General features: G+C 36.3%; 1 protein-coding gene across 1 annotated transcript in view; it reads right to left on the reverse strand.

The window, feature by feature from the left end:
- Positions 1-16,338, reverse strand: part of lace (serine palmitoyltransferase long chain base subunit) — a gene marked incomplete at its 5' end in the record, with an annotated part of 46,698 nt that overhangs the window by 12,976 nt on the left and 17,384 nt on the right. Inside the window, 5 exon segments of the mRNA XM_081758784.1 lie at positions 3,411-3,537; positions 6,690-6,851; positions 8,666-8,829; positions 9,247-9,465; positions 11,945-12,090. Coding sequence (XP_081614910.1) covers positions 3,411-3,537; positions 6,690-6,851; positions 8,666-8,829; positions 9,247-9,465; positions 11,945-12,090 — 818 coding nt within the window.

The raw sequence follows: 16,338 nt of genomic DNA on the forward strand, positions 1-16,338 counted from the left end.
AAAGGTGCTGATGCTGACGAACCTAATACTCAGGCTCATATTTCCACAAATCATATCAGGCTGCAATTCTGATGTACTAACAGCTTATTATTTTGATAAACTAAGCTTGCCCATAATAATAGGCAGAGATAAATACATGATCAATGAAAGAAACTAATGCAAATGTTGAATTCTCTGTATTGTAATGCAGATTATACATTGTCCATATTTAGAAAATTTGAGTTCCCTACAACCAGACATGGCAGGAGGTCGATTTTACACAAAGAGTTCTTTATGAATATACAGATTGAAATGCTTTGCGCAAAACCATAAAATATCAAAGGAGAAAATACAGTTATACAAAAACATTTATATTTATCTCTTCACTTCTCGTGTGGGATTTTCTCAGTTCACCTAAATTTATAATTACTTATCGAATCATGGAACATATATTAAATCACTAACTCGTAACATTCCTCATCAATCTTTCCTCCGATATTTCGAGTGTGGCCCTCGGTCACTTTTTTCAGGAGTACCATTGTTTAAGTCGCTTTTACAACACTATATTCAATTTTTATGTATGTGTGTGTCTCCAGTGGTAATTCAGAATACTGCGTAAATTTTATCGATACTTATGGGTCCCTACTAATTTTAATAGTTATAGATTGTGTTATATAGAAAAAGAAGAATAATTTATAACTATTTAAGAGAAGTAGACGTCCGTAACTAACGACAAAATCTGCAATATTCAGAATTACCATTGTTGAGACACAAAAACAATGTGAAAACTGTGTTGTAATATTACTTAAGCCATATGTATTGTATGACCCTGAAGAAGAATGATCGAAGGTCTCGCTCCAAATTCATGAGAAACATTACAGATAAGTGATTTGAGATATAAACCTAAACATTTCATGCTCATTTAAACATTTCATACTCTATCTTTCTGCGAAATATATCGTGACAAGTCAGGCACAAATTTATGTAAGAGCTCCCTCGTGGCTATACAGTTAGCATACTTGTCTTTCGACCCGGATTCAATTCCCAGCGGAAGACGTTGTTGAGAGGGGGTGCTAAACTTAAAGCCAACGAACTAACACATTTATATAAAAATACACCACACTTCGTTGTATTTGTACCTTGCAACATTAACCATCATATTTTAAAATTTGCTTTAGGTGTGATCATGAATAATCGGTTCTACGGAAAGTATTCCACATTCATCACGGATTGTGATCGATTGAAACTATAGAAACTCTTAACGTTCCATGGTATAATACATACCCAGTTTTTATATGGGTTTATGTCGGATAGTCTTTCCCCGTAAATCCAAAGGTTGTAGATTGTGGCAAATGCCCGGAACGTGACACTATAATGTGAGAGAAATAAATGATACTGATAAACAAGGGGCCTATCCCGTCTTGAAAACGTTAACAGTATGATGCAAGTACTATTTTATTGGTCAGAACAAGAATAATCCTATAGAAGAACAGTTATTTGTGGTAATAAATGCAGGGTATGTGCAGAGAAGGAATAGCCAAATCAAAGTTCCACTTTTGCTAAGTGTAAAGAGTACTTGCACCAAGTATCACTTATGTGAAGTTTAATAATAATAATAATAATAATAATAATAATAATAATAATAATAATAATAATAATAATAATAATAAAATGTTGGATAAGTACACAGGGATTTTTTTTCTCCGCCTGAGAACAATAAATCGGATAAAGTTTGTACGGGCTGCGCTATGAGTTACTGGAGAGCGATTTCCGTATTGACATTCTTTCAGAAAAAAGTTTAGTTTGACAGCTTTTGTGAAGTGATAAAAATGTTACATTTTGTTTGATATGAAAATGAAAATAAATTTTCTTGATGTGACTGTTTGCCATTACATATCTATACAACCGGATCTACAGGAACTAAAAAATTTAACACTACCTTAATTGGTTACAAAGAGAATCAGAGTTAATTTACTTTTAGTTTGCATTATTTTGAAAAATATTCTCTTTCGTTGAAGTAAAATTAGAAGTTACACTTTTATTTAAGTACAAGCGAAACCAAACATGACTAACGATATGATACTATTTTCTATTAGCAGTGATGTCTGAATCCCAGAAGAGTCTAAGGATTTTAAAAATGTTTTCTGTAGGTGATGATTACTGATATTTGGCGGGTGACGAGTACTTAATTTTTAGTGACGAGCACTGGTATTTTACACACATTTTTAAGCTTTCAATTTTAGAATCAATTCTACTGAGAAATTGGAAATTATTTTTGTTGCTGACAATAAAACAGACACTGAACTTTTACTTGGTGCAATATTAGTAATCTGAACCAAATAGGTAGGAAATAACGGTTAAAAAGAAAACAAGGCATATAAAAGTGACCATTATTGACTCATTAACCCTGTATTATATACAAGGCGGACCAAACTCGCTTTCTCCTAAACAATTATTTTTCACATTGTTTGACTTACTTTATAATGCAAGCAGATTAACAGTGTTACCAGCCCACATAAAGTTATACTTTTTCAAATAGCAGTACGTCAAGGTTATTACATATATCAAACCTACATGCTAAACGAAAACTGACAATATTCAATACCACAAACATCAAAATCTTGGAAGCCTTCACAACAGTAATAATGCAAGTGAGAAAAACAGTCACATCCAAATATCTTAGTGTCAAATACTATGACTTTGTTATAACGTATTTCGAATGAATACGAACAAAGTCACAAGAAAATTGAAGTTTAATTTTTCTCAAAAGGCTTTATCTGGATACACTGCTTAGATAAGTACCACATCTAGAATAGACAGTTTTGAATAGATGTAAAGACAAGTCATTTGCACCAATTAGATATCCCAAAACATGTCGGAGATATAGTAAATACAGACTGTTTACAATTATGTAATTCCGATGATTGTAATTACACCTACCAGAAACCATACTTTTTCCGAAACACGTCATATGATGATCGTAGTATTCGATATTAAGGTACTTTGGATTGCATTGTTTCACCTGTATTAGTGCTGTTGTAGAAGCCTTCCAAGTTTAGTTGTTTTTCGATGTATGTAATACTGTAGCGTCCTTTTGGTACTATTGAATAATAAGTATGGTATTGTAAATATTCGTTTAGCACAGATTTGAAATATGTAATAATATATATAAAATAGTGCCATTTCAAACAATGTAACTACTGGGTTAGCAGCACTACTAATTCGGTGGTATTACAGAGTATGTCAATGCTCCCCTACCAATATTTATATGGTACGAAATTTTAACCTTTTTTAATTATCTTTTTTAAAATCTATTAGTTTAAAAGTTACAAGGGCGTAGCAAGATAAATGAGCCACCTTACATATAATCTACGTCAATATACGTGTATTACACATAATATAGATCTTGAAGTAGAAAAGCTAGTACATACCTTCTAGGGTTCCATCCTCACCCATTATTATCTTCATAGAAGATATTATTTGTTGAGCAACTGGAGGGGACATCGACACAGCATAGCACGCTGCATGACTATGTATTCTCAAATGGTCTACCAATTTCTGTGAGAACAAAAAAAAAAAAAAAAAAAAAAAAAAAAAAAAAAAAAAAAAAAAAAAAAAACTATAAATACATTCACAATTCATGTATACAACTCAATAGGAGAGAAGAAAATTCCACGGAGGAACTCGTGTGGTTCAAATCCCACGTTCAGCTACAACTTCACGTCTCATATACGAGGGACGATCAGAAACTAAGATTACAATGAATGAGGATTGATTGATTGATTTTTGAGTTTTACGTCCCGTTCAACAGCGAGGCTATATGAGACGTGGACCTACTGATTAACGTGGAATCCGAACCACATGAGCTCCCGCCGGGAATACAAGGAATGAGGAGTGTGTGTTAATTTTAATACATGGAGTTGGCAACTGTGCAGAGTTTCAGCCACCCGCCACCAACGGCGCTAGTTGTAGGTAAACACAAATGGCGACTCGTTTGGAAAACTGGTCTCGCGAAGACGTCCGCTCAGTTATTCGATTTCTGTGGGTGAAACATGTAATTGCGGCTGAAATTCACCGGCAGTTGGTTGAAGTTTACGGAGAGACTGTTATGTCTCGTCAGCATGTCGCAGAATGATGTCGAAAGTTTGTGGCTGGTAGAGAAAACGCCACCGACTACCACGCAGTTGAAGCAGTTTCGCTGGATCATCATCGTCCACCCTCCCTACAGCCCAGATCTTGCTCCAAGCGACCTTCACCTGTTCCCGCACTTAGGAGGCCATCGCTTTGTTTCAGACGAGGAGCTGGAACACTTCGTGACAACATGGCTGAATACGCAAGGACAGGGTTTTTACCAGGAGGGAATCTTCAAACTCATCCTCCGATGCGACAAGTGCCTCAACCGATGTGGAGACTATGTCGAAAAATAATCTAATGTATGTACTCGTATATGTTGGCTGTATTGCTTGTATAAAATAACACATACACGTTTCACTGCAGGCTTTGTAACCTTACTTTCTAATCATTCCTCGCAGCATCGCTGTAGGAAGGGACGCTCAACTCCAACCCAACCCAATCAATCAACGAGAAAAACTCTATGGAAGTGCATTGGTAAAAGAATTTAAATGTTTTACGTGCACTTCAACAGTTTACAAACCGAACAAAAGACCTGGATCAACCTAACCTTTTATCTGATATATTGTAGCGTATCTTACTATTGATGTACCATGGTAATACGAGGCACTGAGAAAAGGAACCAACAAAGTATGTACAAAGAATCGTTGATCAACGCAAACATAAGAACTATACCTGAAATTACCAGCATTACATTTGCCTTCGTCTAAGTTTGAGCTCTTTCGTGTTGACGATACAAGATTCGAATACGGATCTTTCCACTGTGAAGAGATTTAGTCCTGACGAATTTAATAGAATGCTTAGACTCGCATAAATGTTCAGAAATTGCTGATATTCAGATTTATATTTAGCGTCACTGATGTGTTTCTTAATTTAGTATCAACATTTCTCTGTCATGCCGATAAGTTTGAAGTCCTGAACATAGTACATTAAAATTCTTTGCTGAAATTTCGTTGAATCTTTTACGTACAGTAATATCAGTTAAATTAAAGCAACGTTCGGCATGTGGTAATTTATCTTTATGTGAAATATCTTTTACACTATTCATGTTGACAGCCCAGACTATGTTTAAATTATTATTACTATTCTTTGGCAATACTGTAATTTTGGAAGATTTATTGTTATTGTAAGTTGTACTTCAGTTATTTCATTACTATTAGCTGTAAATAGCAGATTCAAAGTCGCATTTAAATTTTATAAAAATATAGAAAAGTCTGTAACAGGTTATGCATGAAAATACTAATCCCAGCGAATATTAAATCAAATGTGATTGCGACCAAATAGATATCGGATGATGAAGAGAACAACTGATACTAGGATAAAGGACAACATCAGAGTAGCCAAAGAAAACAATTATATAGTGTTAGGACTGACATTTGTGGGGTCTTAGGCATTCCATTAAATGCTTAAGAATTCTTCACAAAATTTCTTTCATAGTAGAAAGATACGTATTTTATTTAATCAAAACGAAAGATTTTACATTAAATTTAGATAAAGAAAATTCAGATAATCAATGAAATTTTATTATGAACAGTTTCTTTCAACGTAGGCACGATGAAAACCGTAATATAATTTCCGTTGATTCCCTCAGAATTTATACGGTGTATGTTCATTTTTAGGGGATTACAAATCAGATTTCTGGACTTTCGGCATCTATGGCCATTTCAGCCCGTACCTCGGCGATTACGCAAGCAGCGCAATTAGGAAAAGAAAGGAATGGAGAAGAAAGAAAGCGGCCTGTACCATCTCGGCATTTGCCTGGTGTAAATGAGGAACACCTAGAAAGACTTCACTCAGGACAGCTGGTCTGAGAAAGCTGTTTCACTTTTTCGACCGAGTGTTCTCACCAGGAATCAAACCCGGAGCCGCTCACTGTAACAATTTTTGATGCTGGCTGTAACTTCATGGAAGTTGCACTGAGGATCGGTGGATCTTCGCAGTCATCCCTGGAGCAAAAACCTCTCATAGACCAATTTACATTTTTTAAATTTTTTTATCCTGTCTAATTTAAAAGTTGTGAAAATCAGAAAAAGACCATGTAAACAGATTTTTCATTAATATGAACGGTCCTGGGGAAGAACACGTTAATCTAATTTTTATTTGTGTTTTTGAGGCAACAATACCATATTATAAGAAAGGAAGAAGAAAAATAAGACTTGAAACAGCAGGACTAAACGTAGTAGACAGTTTAGGGTAAGAAATAAGCAAAATGGAAGGCAACAGGAGGAAATTACAAACAGGTTAGAGGAAGGACAGGTGAACGGAGTATTATGGGATGAAAAGCTACCAAGGAAGATAAAGATACTGTTGTACAATACTTATTTTGTACCAACAGTAACATACGCAGCAGACACATGGGCAATAACTGAAAGACTGGAGCAAGCCCCAAGTGTTGGACATGAAGTTCTTAAGAACAATTTTATAAAAAACAAAGAAGGATAAGATAAGAAATGAAATAATATGTTAAGAACTTGGGGAAGAAAAGTTGCCTTTTCCTACATTTATTAAGGTATCAGCTGAAAGTGGACTAGACTAAATGTGTAAGTTAACTGAACATTTGTTAAAAAATTCAAGATTACCTTAGAACCAGCAATGTATCCACCGGCAGAACCAAAACTTTTTGTAAAAGTTCCCATAAAAATGTCAACATCCTTCGGATCACATCCATAGTAATCTACAACACCACGTCCTCGTGTTCCCAAAGCACCTATACTATGAGCCTCATCAACATAAAGATATGCCTGGAAAAGCAAAAAAGTTTATGATGAAAAAAGTAGCCTAGTAGGTCTATTTCACAAAAAGTGATATCGAAATCAATATTCACGCAAAAGTGTTGCAGAAAAATGAATGAATGACAAAAAATATAAATAACTTCCATTTCGAATGAAGCAAATACTGAAGTCTTGAGAGCAGATGTTTTAAATACAATTTATGTAAACTGAAATCAAAACTCTTCATACGAAAGAAGAAAAAAAAAATAATTGAATCAATTTTTCGTATTGTATTGTCAGAAACTGAAACACACATATTTTGAAGTGTAAACATTCCTTACTTCTCTACATAACAGCCACTGGTATTGAGACATTTGTCTCAACACAACACAAGATTTTGATATTCATGTGTCAGAATTCGATCGGTTGGACACTACAGCACTGATATGGCTGTAATGATCACATTGTCACTGTGGAAGTTGAGCGGCAAGGTGTTTCTTTAGTGGTTTAAAAAGGTAAAAGTCTGGATTGTATGCTGGATGAATCAGAATTTCTCAGTTCAAGACTGCAGTCTCTGCAACACTTACAGCACTACGGGGACATATATTGTCAGCACAACGATGATTTCCTCCCTGATTCTTCAACGACTTTGTGGGAGGTTTTCGGTGCAGAGCCGCTCGCAGACTTCCAGTGTGGCACAATACGCAGCAGCATTGACGGTTTGTCCTTTTACTGTGAAGTCAGAAAAAGTACACCGTGGATGCCCCGGATAACCGTGAAGAAAATATTTTCTACGGATGGGATTATCTTGAAATTTTGGGTGGGGGCGAGTTAATGTGTTTCCATACTGTATTCCACCGCTTTCGTTCCGGGACGTAATGAAACTATCACGATTCGTCACCGACAACAAAGGTCGAAGTCTCGCATCGAAGCAAATGCTCAAGTATCCCATTTCAAATGTGCTCAAGTACTGGTTTTCCATGTGCAGTGGTGTGAGCTGTCTAGAAATCCTCTCGCTGACATTTTGTGGTACCCAAGCATTTCATGGATAAAGCTGTGTGTATTGCCATATGAAATGTCACTTCATTCCCTATTGTTTGTATTGTTCCCACTAGTCCTGTTGAATCAATTTATTCACAGCGTTAACATTAACATGTGTGTAAATTGTGCGCAGCCGTCCGGAAAGATTGAACACACTTAGGCGCCCTGCTTTGAATTCTACATACCACTCACGACAGATTTCAGGTAGTTCTATCCTTTCGATCTTAGAAACCTGATTACACTTCGCCAGTTTGAGAGTCTCGGGTCAAAATGTCATTTTCAAACAACTGCCGTTCAGCATAAATGAGGTGCACACGCTGCCATTTCGTGGTGAGCTGAAGTAATACCGGTACATACACTTCAAAATATAGTCTAATTTTTGTGAATATATTTCGGTTTTGCTGTGAAAAATTTACTCTACTACTTTTTGATTCTAGCTTGTGTAATGAAATTAAGAGTTTATTAAACACAAAAGTTTACTATTAACTTACAAACACGGTACATTTTTACTACAGCTGCTCACTGCATATGTATAGTGTTTTAATTGCTTCTTTCACATTGCAATTCCAATCTAATTACAACCACTGAATCGGATATAAGTTAATGAATCAACATTACGAGATACGGAATGAAATTAACTTTTTAGCTTCAGAGGTGTATAAGAAGAACTTAAATTTAACATTAATAAAACTAGATGATAAACTAAAGAAGACAATATGGTTAAGCATAGTTATGGAGTACTTCTTTATTTCATATAAGCTTAAATTATTTTATCTAATAACATTTATACTTAAATTACTTACCTTGTATTTTTTCTTTAGCTCAATAATCTCTGGCAAATTAGTTATAGATCCTTCCATGCTGAATACTCCTTCTACCACAATCAGAATTTTCTTCCACGGGCGGTGGGTACGAGGCTGTCCATAAACGACAGCATTATGAAGAAGATTTCGCAACGATTTCATATCTGAAAATAGAATTGTGGAATGTGAAGACATTATAAAAATATAACAAAATTTAATCCTAGCATAGAAGATTTATAAACCCACTCTTTCTTGGAGTATGCCTCCGAATAGCTGGTAAAACCAATTGCAAGACTTGGCCACGATATCTTTCACTCCTGGGACCCAAATTTCATTGAAAATAGCACGTGACTTCATTCCTTTTATTTACACACTTTTAACCTACATTTGTCTTTGAGAATGTTATGTGCTTTTCGCAATTATTAACGCCCTTGGAAATACATGATATTGTTTTTCCTGATGAGTGTACATGACGTATTTTTAAATATCAAATAATTCTAGATAAAATTTTAAGGTGCATAAGTGATTAAAAAAATTTCATTAAAATAGGACAACAAGAGAAGTTAAAAATATTAACTTACTATTATGTTTGAACACTCTTATAGTTGCTCCTGATAGTCTCAGACCGAGGATAAGAGATGCATGGTTTCGCTCATCGCTACACACTAAACACCCTTTAGAAACAAGTGTAGGCAGGTTCAGCGCATTTGTTGCAAAGCCCATTCCAAATGTGATGGCATCCTCTGTTCCAAGAAACCTTGCTGTAACCTTTTCCAGTTCCACATGAATGGATTGAGTACCTAAGAAATAAAATTGACAAACTATAGCATTACGTTGCACGTGATTACATAATGTGTGTTGAGAATACGAAAATACAAAATTGTAAAATTTCTCAAGCACTAAGATAAAAATGTAAGGAAGTTAGGCTCCTGTATAGCTGATTGGTTAAGGGTTCCTTAATGGTAGAATTCTAGTTGTTGATCTCAGACCGTGAGCAAATGGTATCGATTACACATGACCCAGTTGAAAGTGCGCAATCTCGTCGGCCGTAGAACTTAATGGGCTGGGGTGCAAGAATTTAGTTACGAAAAAGTTACAATTTCTCATATATTGAACACTTCATTTTAAACTGAAGTTCTAGCTCTCAATACAGTTGCTCTCGAGATTTTTTTTTAACAATACGCATAACATTTTGTACAGCGATAGTTGCATTCGGTAAAAATATGGTGCCACTGAAAATAATGGACGTCCATTAAATACAGAAAAAACTATCATGGCACAACTATCATGGCACAACGTGATATCTATCACAATAACCAAAGCGCTACTCAGGAACTATAACAAATATAACGAAATTCATATAAGCATATATTTCGATAGTCGAATATTGATTATAATATAAAATGCTACAACATACGTACTCTGATCACACCTACCCTCAGTAATGTATAAAGTTTTCTTAAGAAGCGTTCAGATAGTCCGCCGGGAATAGAACTCGGGACTACCTGAACCAAAGCTGTGCACGCTAGCCAATAGACCAGACGGGAGGTTCTGACCCTGGTGGTGAAAATTGGAAGCATCAGCTATTTTCTCGCGCTGAGTTATCAACATGGTTTCAGATTGGTGCTTGCTGTAAAAGAACTGTGTGATGAAGTGGTGAAGGTTTAAAAAAAATCCACTGAAATTTATAATCGAGTATCGTGTATGTTTCAAGAAGATTTTGTCATGTTCACCAATATTTGAATGGTGTAGACGTTTTCGTGAAAACCAGCAGGAAAGTGTCATTACAAATGAAACTATACACGTGATGAAGGAGTTTCCATCGAATGGCGAGTTACTAAACACATAGCTCCCTTAGGCTTGATGCCAGAGAAACTGAATTTTGACCGAAAAATGCAAAGTTAAGATCTATCGAAACCTGTTGGCTCTGTACGCCCATGAACATTTTCTGCACTGTAGTTTTACATCCGATGTCATAGGTACATCACTACACGCTTGAAACAAAGTTTCGCTAAAATGGAAATATGCAGAATTCATATTAGAGCAAAACTGTGGAACAACACAGATATTGTGTAAGTGAAATTCTCGAAAAGGAGAAAAACCATAAATGCTGGACACTACTCCGCTCTACTTTATCTATGTTAAAGTTCGAAAGGTCATCAGAATAAATGTGAAGAATTGTCCAAGAAGGTGTTATTCACAATACCACATACGGCCTCCAGAAATGCAGCAGTTAATGACCAATTGCATTGTGAGGTACTGCCACATCCACTCTAACGTCCGAATGATTTCCTCATTTTTTGCCATCTAAAGATGCTTAACGAAAGGCACAAGTTTTACACGGATGACGAAGTGATTTAGGAAATTGTCTAATATCTCAGAGCATAGCCAACAGAATGCAATGCTACCGGAACACAGAAGCTTGTAGCCATATGGAATAATAAGACATTAATTAGTTTGAGTGTTTACTGGATACCCTCATATTTATTACAGTGTTGGTAAACTATTTGTTTTATTATTTACAAAATAATAATAATAATAGTAGCAACTTTACCTCTGTTATCTGAAAACTACTATCACACACAGTGTAATCATATTACGCTAATCATGGTTTAAATTCTAATGTCGTCGGGAAATTCAGGGGCGGGGGCAAGAGGAAGAGGTCGACAAATTACGTTGACGCGATAAAGTAGCTTAAAGGATGTAGCGTATTCTAATAACGGAGCATGAAAACAAATATTAAATCAATATAATATTTATGGAATATGGGACAAACAGAAGCAAGAAAGAACAACTAAGACAACATTCCGTAAATGTATGATGCTATTTAAATTTTTACTACAAAATACATATCTTTATACATAGAAATATTCGAGACTTCCGTTTAAACCGAACGACTTGGTGGTGTGGTATGGTATGGCTTTCCTACAAAATCAGTACGCAGACTCCTCCCCCTATCCCTGAATTTAATTCCTGCTTCTAAATAAATAAGTAACCCAACGCAATAATCTGCTTTTATATTAAAATGACTCCATATATCTTTTACTTATAAATATTATTCAATAATCTCTGTATCACGTATAGAATATACGAAAGAACTTTCAAACCTGTTTTCAGACCTTAGCTTTGAGTCAGAAGTCTTATACTCAAACTATTTGCTGGTTATAAGAAAAATAAAACACCCTGGGTCTGGGAAACAACCACCAAAAAATTAAACATACAAAAGTAAATAAGTTCTTTACTCAACTGACATTTGACTATCAATAGCACGATACGTACCTACTTCATGCCGTGAACTACATGTACCAAGGCCATATTCTCGAATGGCTTCAACAGATGCATCTGCACAAGGACCAGTGTTTTCCGCAAAACCAAGGTAATTATATGATCCTAAATTCAAACATTTTCTTGTTTTTCCTGTAAATCTAGGAGAAATTAAATATAAATTAGTATGTTACAACTTCAATTTGAATGTCCTCTTCGGCCACTAATATGCTCCATTCTTTGAATATTTTATTGTTAGTACTCTATCTACGTCGTGTGATTGGAAAGTTTTAAGACAGTTGGCAACATTGCTCAGGAATGAAATGAAATCATTGAGTTTTAGTCCCACGGTTATGCCGGTTAGACTGAAGGAGACGGTGATGATGAGTAATGAATGAAATGGTGGAATGAAGAAAGTGGGAGGAAACGGGAGAACCCCGAGAAAACCCACGCACACGGTGTTTGTCCAACACAAAGTTCACTTGGCGGGGGCTGGGATCGAACCCGGGACCCCAAGCACCAGAGGTGAACGCTCTACCACTGAGCCACCGCGGCCCCACTGCTCAGGAGGAGTAGATATAATCGCCCGTTAGCGTGGAAGCGGTGGCTTGGTGTGTCCTTGACATGTTGAAACATGCACCGAGATATCTTTATTCAGTACGACATAGCAACCAGTTGAGTGCGGGCGTGTGTGTGTGCCTTGGTGGATTTTTAAGTGCGCAAAATGGATGAAAAATTGGAACAACGCGTTTGTGACATTTTGTTTCAAAACTGGGAAATCTGCTTCGGAGACTTACGAACTCTTAAAAACAGCTTTTGGAGACAAATGTCTGAGCCGGTCAAACGTGTTTATCTGGTTTTACAGATTCAAAGATGTCAGTAGAGGATGACCTCCGGTCTGGCCGGCCTTCAACATCAAAAACTAACGAAAACATTGCGAAAAGTTCGGGATTTAGTGCGCTCGAACCGTAGACTTACAATTAAGGAGATGGCTGAAGACCTGAATTTAAGTTTCTATGCGATTCAGTCAATTTTAACTGATAATTTGAACATGCATCAAGTGTCCGCGAAATTCATTCCAAAAGTGTTGTCACACGAGCGGAAACAACACAGACTTGAAATGTCCCAAGAACTGTTTAATCGAGCCGAAATGGACTCAGATTTCTTGAATAGGGTAATAACAGGTGATGAATCATGGGTTTATGGGTATGACCCAGAAACAAAGGCCCAATCTTCTCAGTGGAAGAGCCCAGATTCACCAATACCAAAGAAAGCGTTACAAAGTCGGTCGAATGTGAAGACAATGTTGGTGGTCTTTTTTTTTTTTTTTTTTTCGATTCTAAGGGTATCGTGCATCATGAATTTGCCCCTAGGGGGCAGACATTCAACCAGGTATACTACAAAAGTGTCCTTCAGCGTCTGCGCGAAAATGTGCGGCGGAAAAGACCTACCCTCTGGAAAAGAAAGAATTAGATTCTCCATCACGACAATGCACCAGCGCATTGTGCGTTCTTGATGCAGGAATTTTTGGCCAAATTCAACATTACTGTGCTTCCGCAACCCCCGTATTCCCCAGATTTGGCCCCGGCCGACTTCCACCTCTTTCCTAAATTAAAATTGTTATTGAAAGGGAAGAGATTTGACTCAATTGAGGACATTCAAGCAAATACGGAGAGAGTGCTTCACGCTATCCGGAAAATAATTTTCAGGAATGCTTCCAGAAGTGGAAACACCGTTGGAATCTGTGTGTTCATTCAGCAGGGGACTACTTTGAAGGAGATCCATCACAATAGCGTGTGAGTACTGCCATATTTAAATTATTTTTTTTTTTTCGATTCTAAGGGTATCGTGCATCATGAATTTGCCCCTAGGGGGCAGACATTCAACCAGGTATACTACAAAAGTGTCCTTCAGCGTCTGCGCGAAAATGTGCGGCGGAAAAGACCTACCCTCTGGAAAAGAAAGAATTAGATTCTCCATCACGACAATGCACCAGCGCATTGTGCGTTCTTGATGCAGGAATTTTTGGCCAAATTCAACATTACTGTGCTTCCGCAACCCCCGTATTCCCCAGATTTGGCCCCGGCCGACTTCCACCTCTTTCCTAAATTAAAATTGTTATTGAAAGGGAAGAGATTTGACTCAATTGAGGACATTCAAGCAAATACGGAGAGAGTGCTTCACGCTATCCGGAAAATAATTTTCAGGAATGCTTCCAGAAGTGGAAACACCGTTGGAATCTGTGTGTTCATTCAGCAGGGGACTACTTTGAAGGAGATCCATCACAATAGCGTGTGAGTACTGCCATTTTTAAATTACAAGCCCAGTTTTAAAACTTTCCAATCACACCTTGTATTAATCTATCAATTTCCTTTATGTTTGTTGTCCCGTGGCGATAATATAATCCTCAAAAGGAAATATGCTAAGTTATCTCAACACAAACTACATTAATAACTCTTTTCAATTCTGCTTTTAGTATTCTTGGTTTAGAATTTTTCGTCGTAGTAGTCACATAACCCAATTTTCATGCTTTTGATGAATGTACGCACGAAATATACTTTGGAAAGGAAATTTCAATGCATTTCCCTCTCTTTCACTCTTAACATTTGAAGACTTTGTACAGTGAAAAAGAATACTCACACACTGATCACTGGGTATATTCTCTTTCAAAATAATTTGGAATATTTTAATTCAGGAAGTAAAATGATGAGTAAGCTATTATATTATATAAAGACATAACCGAAGTGTTTACAAGAAAAACATTTCTCTATCACGATATAAATTTAAAAAGTATAAGTGTGGCGTCTTCAGTACAAGACAGTTTATCCTTAACACTTTCTTAAAACTGTCTCCAAAAGTACTCCTTTATCATTAAGCAGTTGTGACTACTTTTTTGTGATCAGTTTATTGATAGTATCCCTTGCATGATATTCCATCGTATTTCGGCAAGGCAAATTAGATCCTAATATGTTGATGAAGGTTATTGTCTTCACAAATTAAAATTGCAACTTATATCTGATAAATTAGATGACCAATTCAAAATTACAAACGTCACTATATATATTGCCGAATTACTATTGCTTACACCAACACATGCATATTGGCAGTTGTGATGCCTTAATAGTCGAGAAGTTTTTGTGAAGTATATTTTTATATTGATCACTGTCTATTACTGTCATTTACCACTGGGATATCTTACATCTTATTAGAAGCAATAAGAGATGTTTCGGTGGTGTTAGGTCAGTAAAGCCGCAGATGTTGCGTTAGAAAGTAAATTACTTTCTGTGTTCAAGCTTAAGTATTATACTTTCCTAACATCAATTACCCACTTCGCTGAGTTAACTTAAGAAAAATTAGTAATATGTTCCATTAGTCAGTCACTGTTTACTATTACTAAAGAGCTCTTTGATATCAGTCATTTTCGATGATTTTTATATATCCCCCGCCCCTCCCCATCTTGCGGACCACGGCACTGGAACTGTCATCGTTCATCTCAGCAACCCCGAAAACTATGAATTCGACACTGATATTAGTTATTTCGATCATTTATCTATCTATCTATCTATAATTCCCCCTCCTGCTTTTCCCTTAAGTTCTACCATCAAAGTGAATAGCTAAAAACACTCCCAGGCCAGAACCGCATCAATGTCAAAGATTTTACCGAGATCGGTGGAGGGATTCAAGAGATTAAGAGTCACAAACATAGTCACTTTCAATTTTATAATACAGATTTAAAGAAATTACCATTTATCTTTAATATTACATCCAGCCATAAAGAAATAATTTCAATTTACCCACAAGTTCAATTATCGTATAAGAACAATCTTAATTGTCACAATCTACAACCTTTCTCATTTATACGATATTATATATTGTTGTATTTTTGAACGGTGTGGACGTGTTTTTGAATCGCTCCGCAAATCTAGTTAATTTTATGTGATGGATTTATTGGTGGTGATACTTGTGGAATGTGACACTTCGTGATTCTTGTGTACGGAGTTTTGATCGACTCACATTTCATTTATTTGACATTCTGTTTTGATGGAGGTTCTGTTCTTGATAGGGAGAGGGAGCCCTGGCTTGGCCTCGAACTCGAGTGCTTTGAGTGCGGAGGTGCCGATTAGCCTTTGGAACGTTGCAGCAACGCCTCTCGGTAGTGGTTTGATGTAGTGTCCTTTCTGGTTTGTGATACTTGTTTGACTCTTTTCAGTTAAAATTCGTTAAACTTTAAATTTCTCTAATAATAACATACAATTTATATTCAATATTAACAATGGGTGAAACAGAAAATGATACAACTTCTTTCATCCCAGTTAACGAATAACATGTTACTAATCAAGAAATCACGGAACCAGACAACATAGATATATTTCCAAGCAACCAAAAGGAATCGAACACACAATCGATAG

Source organism: Thermobia domestica, chromosome 5 (genome assembly GCF_964235325.1).
Source record: "Thermobia domestica chromosome 5, izTheDome1.hap1.1, whole genome shotgun sequence".
NCBI classification, from domain to species: domain Eukaryota; kingdom Metazoa; phylum Arthropoda; class Insecta; order Zygentoma; family Lepismatidae; genus Thermobia; species Thermobia domestica.